General features: G+C 42.0%; 1 protein-coding gene across 3 annotated transcripts in view; it reads right to left on the bottom strand.

The window, feature by feature from the left end:
- Positions 1-13,332, bottom strand: part of NCAN (neurocan) — a 141,554-nt gene that overhangs the window by 16,534 nt on the left and 111,688 nt on the right. For all 3 annotated transcript variants that reach the window (XM_075207779.1, XM_075207798.1, XM_075207789.1), the window contains 3 exons: positions 12,549-12,665; positions 10,583-10,696; positions 2,207-2,365 (listed from right to left, as the gene is read on the bottom strand). In XM_075207779.1, coding sequence (XP_075063880.1) covers positions 2,207-2,365; positions 10,583-10,696; positions 12,549-12,665 — 390 coding nt within the window. The remainder of the gene's footprint in view (positions 1-2,206; positions 2,366-10,582; positions 10,697-12,548; positions 12,666-13,332) is intronic.

The raw sequence follows: 13,332 nt of genomic DNA, 5'->3' as shown, positions 1-13,332 counted from the left end.
CATGGTAGCTAAGTGGTTAGTACTTCTGACTTACAGCACTGGGGTCATGAGTTCAATTCCCGACCATGGCCTTATCTGTGATTTATTTCAGGAGATTCAAAATATTGGGCCATAAACTGAATAGAAAATTTTGTGCTTGCCCTATAGTTACAATGTGGAAATAACATAGGCATGAAATGTCTTTTTGGTCATGATAGCACGAAAAGGAGGAACTGAATAGTATAAAGTGAAAAATTGATCACATTTTCACAGGTGAAGCATTCAGCATAAGGCGAGAAATTTGGAATTCAATTGACCCCATGAATGCTAACTGCTTCCACTGTGACCTGCAGAGAATTGTTTAGGAGTAAAATGCCCTGCCTTGTATCTACTTTTCTGAGTTTGCTGGTTCCAGGTCCTGTTCCCACCTCAGATCTTGTCGTTAGCCTTGTGTATCCTGGTTTCCCTGTTCCTCTGTTTGTCCTGACTTGTGGCTGGTGCCTTCATTGTTTTCCTGCCTAGGTCCTTTCGCCTTCTGTTTGCTGTACTGGATTTCTGGTCTACCTTACACAATAGTAAGCCCTGGGAGTAGCCCAGTACCTTGAAGCAGACATGATAGGAACAGTGGCTGCAATAGGAACAAGAGCATGCTGTGATTGGGAACTCAGTTCTCCAGCAGCAGTTTGAGTGACAGGTGCTTCTTCCTCCTTGTGTCTATCCTGCTGCTGTCTATTGTGCCTGTGTCCTGTTACGTGTCCATTGCTACTTCTGGTATTTACTTTGGCCTGCCTGACTTCTTGTTTACTTTGATCTTCAGTAATATCTCTGCTGACTCTGCTCTTTGAACCTGGCTTGTTTGACTATATTCCATTTATTTGTTTCCATTATGTTATGATGGCTGTTAATAGTAATAAGATTTACTTGGAAACAGTCCAAACCTACCTTACTGTGGGATTCCGCTCCCCTTTTGTTACTAATTGGCATTCCCCTGCTGATCTCTAAGTGTACTTAATAGTGTGAAATTGCATTATAGTTATGCTATAAATATAGTATAATAAAGCTAATTCTATGTCTTTGTTTTGGGAATTATGCACTACTAAACATAACTTCTGAGCATTAAGGTTAATGTTTCTGTTAGGAACCCCTCCAGCCGGCACAACACAACCCGGAATCTACTCTGCCAATCAGGTGTTCACTGGAGTCCCTGATGGTGGGGACAGACTGGGCCGCAGACTGACAGAGGGTCGTGAAGTGTGTACCGGCTGGGGAGAACCCAGGCAAGCGGAGTGAGGTCCACGCAGAGGTCAAGGGCCGGCAGCAGACAACGGTACCAGTAAACAAGCCGAGGTCAGGGGTCACAAGCAGATAGCAGAAACGGTAAACAGGCCAGAGATCAGGGTCACAGGATACACAAGCGAAGTCCAATTCAAAACCAAGGGTCATACACGGGAATACAGTAGAGGTTCTGAAGACAGGAACGGGAACAAGCAGGTCAGCAGGCTGGAGTGCAGAAGCTATAACCGGCAATGAGGTAGCAGACCTCATTGCCTTAAATGTACAGGTGAGCCAATCAGAGCCTAGCTCTGCAACTACTCCCAGGAGCTGACTAATAAAATAATTACAGCCTAATAGCCAGCAGGCTATTAGGTCCTTCTGCGCACGCGCCCGGCTGTCCCCTGTTGCCGGGACGCGACGCTCCACTGCTGGGCGTCCGGCCATTGCCTCGGCAACGGTTGGGAGATGAAGGGAAGTGACGTCCCGGTCGTCATGGTGATGGCCGGGACGCTGGGGCAGGCAGGAAGCGAGCCGCGGCAGCTGTGAGTACCGCCGCAGCTTGTGACAGTTTCCACTTGTGCCAGGAACAACTTTAGATCATGATATGGACAGTATGAATAGAGTGTGCACTGTTGACATTGTGCATATTATGGTGTGTGATTGTTTCTAACACCCTGTAAACTATGATTCTCAGATGAAATATTTATAATTAAATAAAGGGGAGTTAGCATTTATTGTTATAGGAAAACAGGAAGCTTAGGTCCAATACCACACTGAAAAACAATGCACATATATATTTTTACCAATCTTCTAACACTTGAAAAATATTTGCTTGAGAAATTGTTAGAACTGATCAAATTAGAACTGATCATATTCAGTATATAATATGCATTTTTTTTAAATGTATTGATGTGCTTAACATGTCATTTTAATATATCTGTAAATTGCTTACTGTTGATAAATGCCTGCTCATCTTGGGAATGGATGCTAGTCAAGTGTCCAGATCTCCGCCGACAGTCTCTTTCTGCCTCTTCCCATGGTCTTCGCTGGGGGAAGAATCGATAGCAAGAACCCTGGAATTTGTGCCAACTATGATCGCACCCCTCTGTGTCTAAAAGAGACAGAGCAAATCACATTCATATACATATATATATATATATATATATATATAAGCATTCAAATTATGTGTGTAGATAAACCCAACCACTTCCGTACTTAAGCCTGGTAGTTCTTACAAATTCTAATTTATAAATATAAAAGGAGAGGCTGTGGGATAGTGTGTTGTTATTATTATTATTATTATCATTTTTACTGATATAGCACCAACACATTCCATAGCACTGTACAGAAAACTATATTCAGGAACATCAGTTCCTACTCCAGGGGAGCTTACAGTGTAATTTTACTACCATTCTGTTTTGCCTTTTGCATTTGAAATAAATGCACATATTCCTTATGTCAAAATGCTCGTTAAAGCTACTTTCTCTCCCATCACTTTCTTCCTCCTTAAATTTGTGGTTCCTAGCAAAGCCATTTGCCGCTGAGTGTAGATCATATAGGTCACACAGCATAAGGGGAGAGGAGGACATTTGGCTTAGCTGCTGACACAGGTTAAGTTTTACAGTGGGGAGCTGACTCTGCAATACTCTTGACTCACTGCTCTCTGCTGCAGTGCCTGAAAACGCCATCAATTTACATCCGCATCCTTCAATTAATTTGAATATAGGACAGAAACTCAATGGATGTTCAGGTTTTGTAGGGGTTTTTTTCTTATTTTTTCAGACTGAAGTAAACAATGAAATAGATGCACACTCTGGATCAGTGTCCACATACAACTTGTGATATAGGGCCTAATTCATTAAGGAAAGTTAAGCAAAAATTTGAGTACATTTTCTTATTTAAATCTTCTGGACAAAACCATGTTACAATGCAAGGAGTGCAAATTAGTTTATTATTTTGTACATAAGGAAAATACTGCCTGTTTTTTCATGTAGCACACAAATACTTGATAGCTTATTGTACTTGCCTATGTGAGAGCTCTCGGTTTATCCTCATCCACATTGAACAAAATAACTTTTAAAAAGGAGACCAGGGCTCCGTGAACAGCTATTATCCATACCTCCCAATATTTACCCAGAAACCACTCCGTCCAACCCATGCCTCTTTTCTGCTCAACCACCGCACTTTCTGATGAAGCTTCACTCACTTCCTTTTAAGCCCCACCCCTTTCAAAACCTGCAAATCGGGACTGAGCCTCCAAAATCAATACAGTTGAGCGGTATGTATTACCAAATGTTAAATTAGTCCAAGGGCCATCACATTTCTCACAGCTGTCGTGTATGGCAATCTGTCTTTTCAAAGTGGATAATTGGTGGGGAGGGTATTCAGCATACAGTTTATGAAAGATGCAGACTTATCATGTCAGAGTGTATGTAAGCCTGTGCTTGCTAATTCTGATCCAATGTAACAAACACAATTAATAGCTGGGATAAAATTTGTTCGATGCAGGTTGTGCTTCATGCTATAGTAAACTACAGAACAGCATGGTAATGTATAGGTCAGTGTTGGCTAACCTGTGACATTCCAGGTATTGTGAAACTACAAATCCCAGCATGCTTTGCCAATATATAGCAGCTTATTGCTGGAAGGGTATGCTGGGACTTGTAGTTTCACAACACCTGGAGTGTCACAGGTTAGCTGACACCGGTATAGGTCCTTCCTGCTCATCTCTATGGCTACTCTCAGCCTTAGTGGGGGAAGAGAGAGACATTGTCACTCATCAATCAGTTTTTTTAATACATACCTCCCAAATGATAATATGACTTGCATATTATTGTTATTAACTTATCTGCTGCCTTCTGAAAAAAATAAGCATATATTTATAACCTAGATGGTGGATCAATTTAGTATGAAAGACTCTCACAATGCCAAACCTTCTCTATTTACTGCAATAGAACCTGGCAGGCAGCTGCCACTACTCCTAGTTTTTTATATACTTTGTTGTAATAAAATTGTAACTCTCTGCAACACAGTTAACCCTTAGGAGTGATTTTTAATTGAAAAATTACGGCAATAACAATTTTTTTATTGCTGTGATAAGCTGCTTGAGTAAAGATAGTTTCCTTAGTTCATGTTTGCTTTGTGAGCTATAAACCAAGCGTAGGACTTAAGAGCAGAAACTGGTGTGAGGGAGTCACACAGTTTCTAGGACTTAGCAATGAGGCATTTGACTGCCTTCAAGTCGTGGGAAGCCAATTTAGCAGAATGCTTGTCAGCTTCTTGTAGTGGATAGTCCAGGATCTTTAACAACAGGGCATGGCCAGATCAAGGCCAGAAAATCCCAAACTTTATCCCAATAAACTGATATTTTGGGGCAGGTTCACCAAATATAAGTACGTGCCTGTCTGACCACAATCACTCCAAAAGAGTGAAGTGTCATAAGAGAACATAGTCGCAAGTTTATCAAGAGATGAGTTGAGATGAAGCTGGATACTATATTTTCTCTGATTAACGCCCAAGAGTTTTCTCCCGGGGGGCCTAGGTCTCTTTCCCACTCCCTCTCTTGACTGCCCTGAGGTCCCAGGACCTTGCCCAGTAGTATACTGGACCTCATTTTTGGGAAAATTTGAAAACCTCCTTCAAAATTCCTGCGTTTGCCCTTGGCAGTGAAGAAAAAATTAGTGTTTTTGCCTAAGACAGTGCTTCTCCAAACTTGTCAAAGCCTCTACCAGCGACAGCTATCACCGGGTCTATATGGAGAAGTCTGTTTAATAAGGACAGCGGCTGTGCAAGTACCACCATTGTTCTTGCTTGTTATCACCATCTCAGGATGACGATAGCCAGGGATCAGCCAAGGAAAAGAATGCTTTTTTTTTTTCACAAAAGTTCAATTTAATAAAATATGTTTTTTTTGTTTTGTTTAACTTTTTAATATTTTGTTCAATTTTTTTCTTTTTTGTGAAAGTGGAACTGGAAACCCATGTGTATTTGTGAACCGGCATGTGCGTGTACACAGAAACATGGCTGGCAAAGTGGTAAGACTCCTCTTATCGCTGCCAGGGAGCTAAGTATCATCTGCCTCAGCAAAAGTTATTGATAAATTGCGACAAGAGAAGATGGTCGATCTCGTTGTTTTGATAAATAGACCCCAATTTATGGTTTTGGTGAATAAGTCATGATTTGTGCGGATTTAGTGATTTGTGAAGCACAAAAATCCAGAAGGGCACTAAGTTGGGAAAGGTGCCCCTCAAAGAAAGGTGACGGCTCGGACTTGGCACCCTTAGCAAGAGACGGCTTGGACTTTGCACCCTCTGCAATGGATGGCTCTTACTTGGCACACTTGGCAAATGATGGCTCGGACTTGGCAAACATGGCAAGAGGCCCAGACTGGGTGGACTACTTGGCAGGGGGCCTGGACTGGATGGACAACTTGGCAGGGGGCCTGGACTGGGCGAACGACTTGGCAGGGGGTCCAGACTGGGCAGATGACTTGGCAGGGGGCCCAGACTGGGTGAACGACTTGGCAGGGGGCCTGGACTGGGCAGATGACTTGGCAGGGGGCCCAGACTGGGTGGATGACTTGGCAGGGGGCCTGGACTGGGCAGCACAGTGAGAAGCCTCAGAGCGGACACCACAGTGAGAAGCCTCAGAGCGGACAGCACAGTGAGAAGCCTCAAAGCAGGCAGCACTAAATGTCAACTCGGGCTGAACCGCATCAAGTGTCAACTCAGGCTGAACTGCATCAAGTGTCAACTCGGGCTGAAAGTAACTAGGCGCAACTTGGGCTGAACCGAATTAGGCGGCAACTTGGGTTAAACCGAATTAGGCAGCAATTCGGGTTGAACCGGACTGGGTGGCAACCTGGTCTGAACTGTCAGCAATGTTTCTGGAGTGAACTGGAGGGACAGGACCATCTCTGGAGCGGGCTGTAGAGGAAGCACCCTCTCGGAAGCAGGCTGTAGGGGCAGCGCCCTCTCTGAAGCAGGTTGTAGCTCAGGAACAAAGACAGCGGCTGGCAACTCGGAACTGGAGGCAGATGATGGCACCTCAGGACAGGCAACAGGGGCTGCCACCTCAGGACAGGCGACAGGGGCTGCCACCTCAGGACAGGCGACAGGGGCTGCCACCTCAGGACAGGCGACAGGGGCTGCCACCTCAGGACAGGCGACAGGGGCTGGCACCAAAGGACTGGTGTCACAGACTGGCATCTCGGGACAGGCAGCTGGAACTAGCTCCTTGGGATTGGCAGATGCAACTGGCACCTTGAGACAAGTGGCCAGAACTGGCACCTTGAGACAAGTGGCCAAAACTGGCACCTTGAGACAAGTGGCCAAAACTGGCACCTCGGGACTGGTGGCCAGAACTGGTACCTCGGGACTGGCAGCAGAGACTATCATCTCGGGACAAGCAGCAATAACAAGCACCTCTGGACTGGCGGCCGAAATTGGTGCCTCAGGACAAGCGGCTGGAACTGGCGCCTCAGGGCAGGCGGCTGGAATTGTCAGGCTAGGCCTCATCCCGGAGAGCAGAACAGGCTGTAATGTGGGAACAGGAAGTTAAGCGCAAACAAATACAGAATGAGTAGGGGAATAAACAGAAGACAGTTCTGAAGGCTGTCGTGGTCTGCAGAGAGGACAGTCTTGTAAAAATTGTATATCACTGGCACAGTAGAGACATAATTTATTAGTTCTTCTGCGCTGCCGCTTCTCTTCAGTCAGATGGGGACGTGGACCACCTGTGAATCTGGAGTTTGTTACACAATTGTTCTTGGTAAACAGAAAATTTGTAGTAGCACTATTAGAAGATGATGTTTGCACTGATTCAGCAACAGAGAAGGTTGGTTGAGGCAAATCAACAGTATTTGAATTGTGAGAAACAAAATCTGACACCTGAATGGGTCCATAAGTAAGGCAGAAAACTGAGCCAGCTGAGATTGTAATAAAATTATATCTGCTTGTAGAGCCTGTAGCTGAGGTAGCTCAGTGATCTGTAAGGCAGAAATGTTGCAGGGGTAAGTGAATTAAAACAATTGCAGGGAAAGTCAGAGGAATAAAAATTTGAAGCGGAATCAATCACATTGCTCCAAAGCTGTTTTTTGGGCTGGTCATACTTTCACACTTCATTGCAGAAATCACAGCTATGGAGCCCGGAATATGGTGAAACACCCAATGTTTATTGCAGGATGGTACAAACCAGATGGTGTAGATATAGAATGAGGATTTGAGGGAGATGCAGAAAGCAAATACCAGGAACATGGCTGATGCAGGTAAACAGGTAATATGAAGAAATCACAGGGAACAGATGAACCAGGAGCATAGCAGCCAACAGCACAGCAACATGAAACAGGAACCGCAACAGCAGCAGGAGCAACAGCAACAACAATGACCAGCAAGGTATGCAAGGAGTGGCCGGTATAAATAGGGAACACCCAGGTGCAGGAGATAATTGGATCAGCAAGGTAACTCCTACAAGACAGAGAAGAAAAGCACAATAGCAGCACCTCTGGTGGATCAGAGGTTCTGCCTATAACACATTCAGTGAAACACAATAATAAAGTCCAATCCAATCCCAAAGGCAGGAGCTACTGAGATGAAGCAGCATTCTGACAAGATGCTGCAGAGAAAGCGTGGCAGATCCTGACACCTTGGTTTATTTGGTTTCAAAGAAGTCAAAGTAATAAAGTTCTCTCATTCATTAAAGGAACCATCATTTGGATGCTTTATTGTATGTAAGAAACATCTGTAATTTTAATATTATTATGAGACCTATGAAGTTTGTTATTTTTATGATCACAAATTATATATATATAATCTTTGTGAATAATAATTAACATTTAAGAATCAAACATTATCTGCTTACTAATGCTCAATTTTCAAATCGGGTCTTTAAACATTCTGCGGTAATCCATAACAGACTATATCAGAGAGCTGCTAATCAAGGACTAAGCAAATGGCAAGCTAACTCTACATCCACCAATCCTGTCTCAGTTCGGATTTCAGGCGTCTATTTCAATCCACTTTAATCCCCTACTGAAAATCTCACTACATCACCATTCCTACCTAAAGAAGCCCCCAGGCGAAATGCGTTAGTTATTGGTTTGACCAACACCCAAAAAGAAACCGGTCCAACTGCCTTAATGAGAATCTGCCTACAGAGCTTTGCACGTCTTTCAGCGTTTAGACTACTGCATGTGCAAACCAAGACTAGCCGCGGCCGCGAGTCGCTCTTCTTGTATACACTGAGGCTCTGCTGTTGGTTCGCACAAAGGGCCCAAAAAAGACTGCAAATGAATTAGCCCTGCTTAGGGTAAGTCTGAAATAATTTATGTCCCGCTACCACTATTTATTCAAGTGGAATTATTTTCTACAATACAACATTAGTTATTGGAACTTATCTTCGCTATTTGGATGGACAGGAATTTACCTGTGGGCAATACTGTGTAATATGATTGGATTGCCATTAAGGAACTATTCTTTGGATATATTAATTACTGATTGTATATATAATTTTTCAAGGACCTTTAATCACATTGAGGACAAATTTCCTCTGTCCATAAGGATTTTAATAGTTATCATCAGACCCATAATTCAGGTGGCATCCAGGTGTTTCTGTATTATTATAATTGTGTATAAGTCTAGTGCCAGAATTCATTTTATACTATGTAAATAATATTTTACAAGCTTCATGTTAGTTAAGGCATTTTTGTTTTAATATTCCTTGTTGCAAATATATTGACATAATAAAACGATTTTGTACTGTTGTTAGAAACAAACATTTACTAATTAACAATATTATTGGCAACCATTTTGGATCTAGAGAAAGGATAGCAGATAGAAAGAAATGTTCATGCTCTTTTTAGAATAACCATAGACAAAAACTAGAGGATATAAACAAAAGCCAGCAGCCCCATATCATAGGGATATAACTAACTCCCCTTGTGTTTTATGTGGCAGCTTTATTGAAAACAATTGACAAGAGGTTTAAAGGGGGGAATGTTCATTGTGGCATATGATTGGGTGGGTGTGACTCATAACCACCCTCAAAGTACCTCTATGCTCAGTATCACAAGTGCAGGAGGAAGCACATAGTGATCACATTAACCACTGACCATTTTTGAAACTTAAAACTGTGAAAGAATATTGCAATTCGAAAAAATAATTCCTGAGATTAAACACATTGATAAAGGTTAGGGAGACAGAACTTTTCATGCAACAAAATAAGGTATCACCATAAGAGGGCGGAAGTCAAAAATATATTACAAAAGTTAAGCTATGAAGACAGTACATTCATTGCAAGGAGGAACTGCTAGGACAAGGGCTGACAGGGAAGGGAGATCTGGGAGCAATTCATTTGGGAGACAACACAGGGAAGATGTTTAAGTACAATAAAAGGATGTAATAGTAAGTGAATAGGGCAGAGTATGAGGGAGAAATATGAGTAAGAAGAAAAGAGGTTGATGAATACATGGATGAGATAAGCACTTTAAGTGGTGAGGGAAAAGGGAATAGTTAAGGAAACATGAATCAGGAGATGAGCAGATGTCTGGGAATAGATGTTAAGGAGGTGGAATGAAATGGAAGTTGAAAGTTAGTAAAGCATGCAGCGTATCATCAGTAATGAAAATGTTTACAGATAGTGAGCTAATTGAGTGCAATGTAACTGGGAGTGAGAAACAGGAGGAAAGGAACACTGAAGTGATCATTTAGGACCAAAATTACATTTTTTCACAGATTTTAGGAACTTTAATGGATTTGGATCATGTGGAAATTTTCATTACCTAATGCTTGGGTGTTTTATCATTTTAAGGGTAGAATTCAATTTACCATGTTGTTCATGAGAATAATGTGGCTCGCGTAGTATTATCGTTACCACGGTAATAGTGCGCATTATTACGGTTAGTACAGTAATCTCAACGCTGATTTTTGCTGCGAGCAAAAATCCACATTCAAATTACCGTACTAACGGTAACAGTGCGCGGGCCACGTTATTCTCGCAAACAAAGCAGTCAATTTAATTCCCCCTTAAATGTAAATATATTTTCACCAAATTGTTGATCAACATAGAGCAGCATATTGCTAAAATCCACTTATGGACACACTCATGTTTTGTCATACAAAATGCTGTGTTTATGCTCTCTTACATACTGCAACACTATGCACTACAATATCATGTGCCACTTTATACTTTCTGATACCACATAAATAGCACTTTGATACCACCATATATACCACTGAGGTGTACAAAGTAAGCAAGTTTTCCATGAAAAAGTTATAAATAACCTCTATTTCTCCGGAGCAAGTCTCCTATCTCAGAATCTATTTCCTCTCACCTTTACCGCATGTGTTTCCTCCATAGCTTGGTAAACACAAACAAAGGAAGGAGTTGATTTCATCGATACAGGTACCTCCGTTCTGACAGGGGTTGGACAGACACTCATCAATATCTGTGAAAACATGGCACACACACAAATCACCTCTTAAAACAAGACAGATCTATACTTAATGTATGCATAGGTACACATGTTTTTGTACTTTATGATAAAATAGTATTTACACTGTATTGGTGTTTATACTGAAAATGGGGTAATAATATAGAATCCAGTAAGAGTAAAAATATTTACTTAGGCAAACTTCACCAGATTGTAAATAATGAAATGCAACTGAAATTAATAAAGGAATTTGTACTTTTGTTCAAAATATATTCACTATTTCATAAATTCCCCATATAACACTTCTGTTAATTCTATTTCATAAACCTATTATATGTGGCTTCTCCTTTTATTCCCGTTTCTGATCTTAACCTGTCATGTAAAATTTCCTATGCCTTAGGATTAGTGCCATCCAAGCTTCCTGTCATATGTGTTAGGAACCCCTTCAGCCAGTACATCAAAATCCGGAGTCTGCTCTGAAGTCTGGTGTTCACCGGTCACTTAATTCTAATGCTTTAAGTTGGTCCTCTTTCTATCAGAAAGATAGTTGTAGGATTTTCTGGATCCTGAATAAAATGAAGCACTAATTAGTTCTTCTGTTCCTGGCTGTTGCAGATCGCAAGTGCTACTTGAGGTATGCATGGAATGGACTGAATGGAGGGCTGACCTCAATTCAACAGAACTGAGGGTACTGCACTGGATGGATAGACTTGGGGGCAGCATTGAAGCGATTGGTACCTTTGCTTAAATTGGGCTGCTGGAGAGTCTGGTGTTGCATTCCAGGATGGGTTGAACGTTAGCCAGTGACTGATCGGATCCAGCATCTGTATCAATGTTTCCAGTGGGCAATGTCCTAATGTGAGCATGGAGCCCAACATCAGTGACAATTAAGGAGAGACCCATGTCATTACCAGGAAAAGAAATGCTCCTATGTTTTAGGGATGACCAGGGGTAGATTCCTGTCCCAGATCATGCCCAAAGTCAACAAGACCTATCCATCTGGTGCACAAGAGTATTAACACCATGGGGGCAACAACCAGCTTGGTAGTGAGTGTCCTGCAGGAGCTTTAGCTCCCCAGTTACCTGTCTCACAACGAGCCCATGACTGACAGCAACCTCACCACAGGGCTGGAGCTGCTCTTCCACTACTCTTATTCCAACTCTTCCGAGTACCTGTAGGTCTACTAGGACTGCAAGCCCACAAATAGCTGGTGCCCTTGTCCAAGGCTGTTCTCTGCCTGTTGATGGCAGCACTGATCATATGGCATATGCAATTGTTGGGCACCTCACCAAAAAGATCTTATTCATGACATGATAGGTAAGTTGTCAGTTATTGAAGGTCATAGCATCTGCTCAGCACCCGCTTTTGGGAGAAAATGGGAGGAGGGGCGATCAGGAGAAGACAAGCTTGCAGCCTGCTGGGGAGGAATTAGGAAGAACTGCCTCTTCACTAATTTTCCTCTCCTGCGGGACTGAAAATCAGCACAAAATCTAGTTACCGATAATGTTTCAGGTATTTTAAGAGTGATGCAATAACAGATCCTCTCAGGTGAAAATAGATGTTTTTGGTGGTGTTTAGTCTTTTCATTGCTTAATAAATAGTGCCCTAATCTGCTATCGTTTCCCTAAATATGATTTATTTAGTCCCTATTCTAGAACTGAAACCCCTCACTGCGCATGCAGTAGAAGAGCAGAGAGGGAGCCACTGAAGGATCACTGAACTCCATCACTGAGCCCCCCTAAATTATGACTGGCTATGGGACCAATGCTGTTTTCTCTTATTACCAGCTATCAATTGTCATCCTCTATTTGCATACTGCAAGTCACCTTATTTTCATATTGCTTTATAAATGGCAACTGAATGTACCGATTTCGCAGTTCTCTCCTGTGTAGCCTTTGTGGCAGATGCAGCTGTATGTGCTCCCATTGAACTGGCAGGTCCCCATATGCAAGCAAGGACTGTGAGAACACGGTTGTGGTTCCCCTAAAAAGTAAACAAATGGTCAGTGATTCCATACAATCCACTTAATGTCATTAAAAAAATGAAAATATGCTAATTACAAATATAAGAACCTGTAAATCATTTCTGGATAAACAGTGAATTTACATGTCATCGCTTTAGTGTTCATTAGGAAAACGAGTATTTTACAGAAAAATGCCCCCTTGTTGTAAATTGTTACAGATATTAGCTATCAGCTTGGAGTTCCATAAACTGTGAACTTGGGTCATGGACACAGAACTCCATGACAACTTCTAATATTTGTTATTTATATAAATCAAAAAATGGAAAGTTCCTGTGGTTATTATTATTATTATTATTATCGTTTATTTGTTAGGCGCCACAAGGTTTCCGCAGCGCCGTACATGGTACAAACAGTAGACTATACAGGGTAAGACAGTACAGAACAATAAACACAAAGTACCAGTACTTCAGAAACTCCAGGCAGATACAGTAGAGACGGAGTGGAAGAACAGGTATGGAGACAGGAGGGAAGATGGGCCCTGCTCATACGAGCTTACATCCTAAGGGTGTGGTTATATATTGAATTATATGAAATAGGCAGTTTCACATCACCACTAACTTAGCATGTCACTTAATTAGCTATACTTTTTCTGCATTATGGTAGTGTTATGTGTTATATGTTTGCAAT

Source organism: Mixophyes fleayi, chromosome 1 (assembly GCF_038048845.1).
Source record: "Mixophyes fleayi isolate aMixFle1 chromosome 1, aMixFle1.hap1, whole genome shotgun sequence".
Taxonomy (NCBI): domain Eukaryota; kingdom Metazoa; phylum Chordata; class Amphibia; order Anura; family Limnodynastidae; genus Mixophyes; species Mixophyes fleayi.
This window is presented reverse-complemented; position numbering and strand designations above follow the sequence as displayed.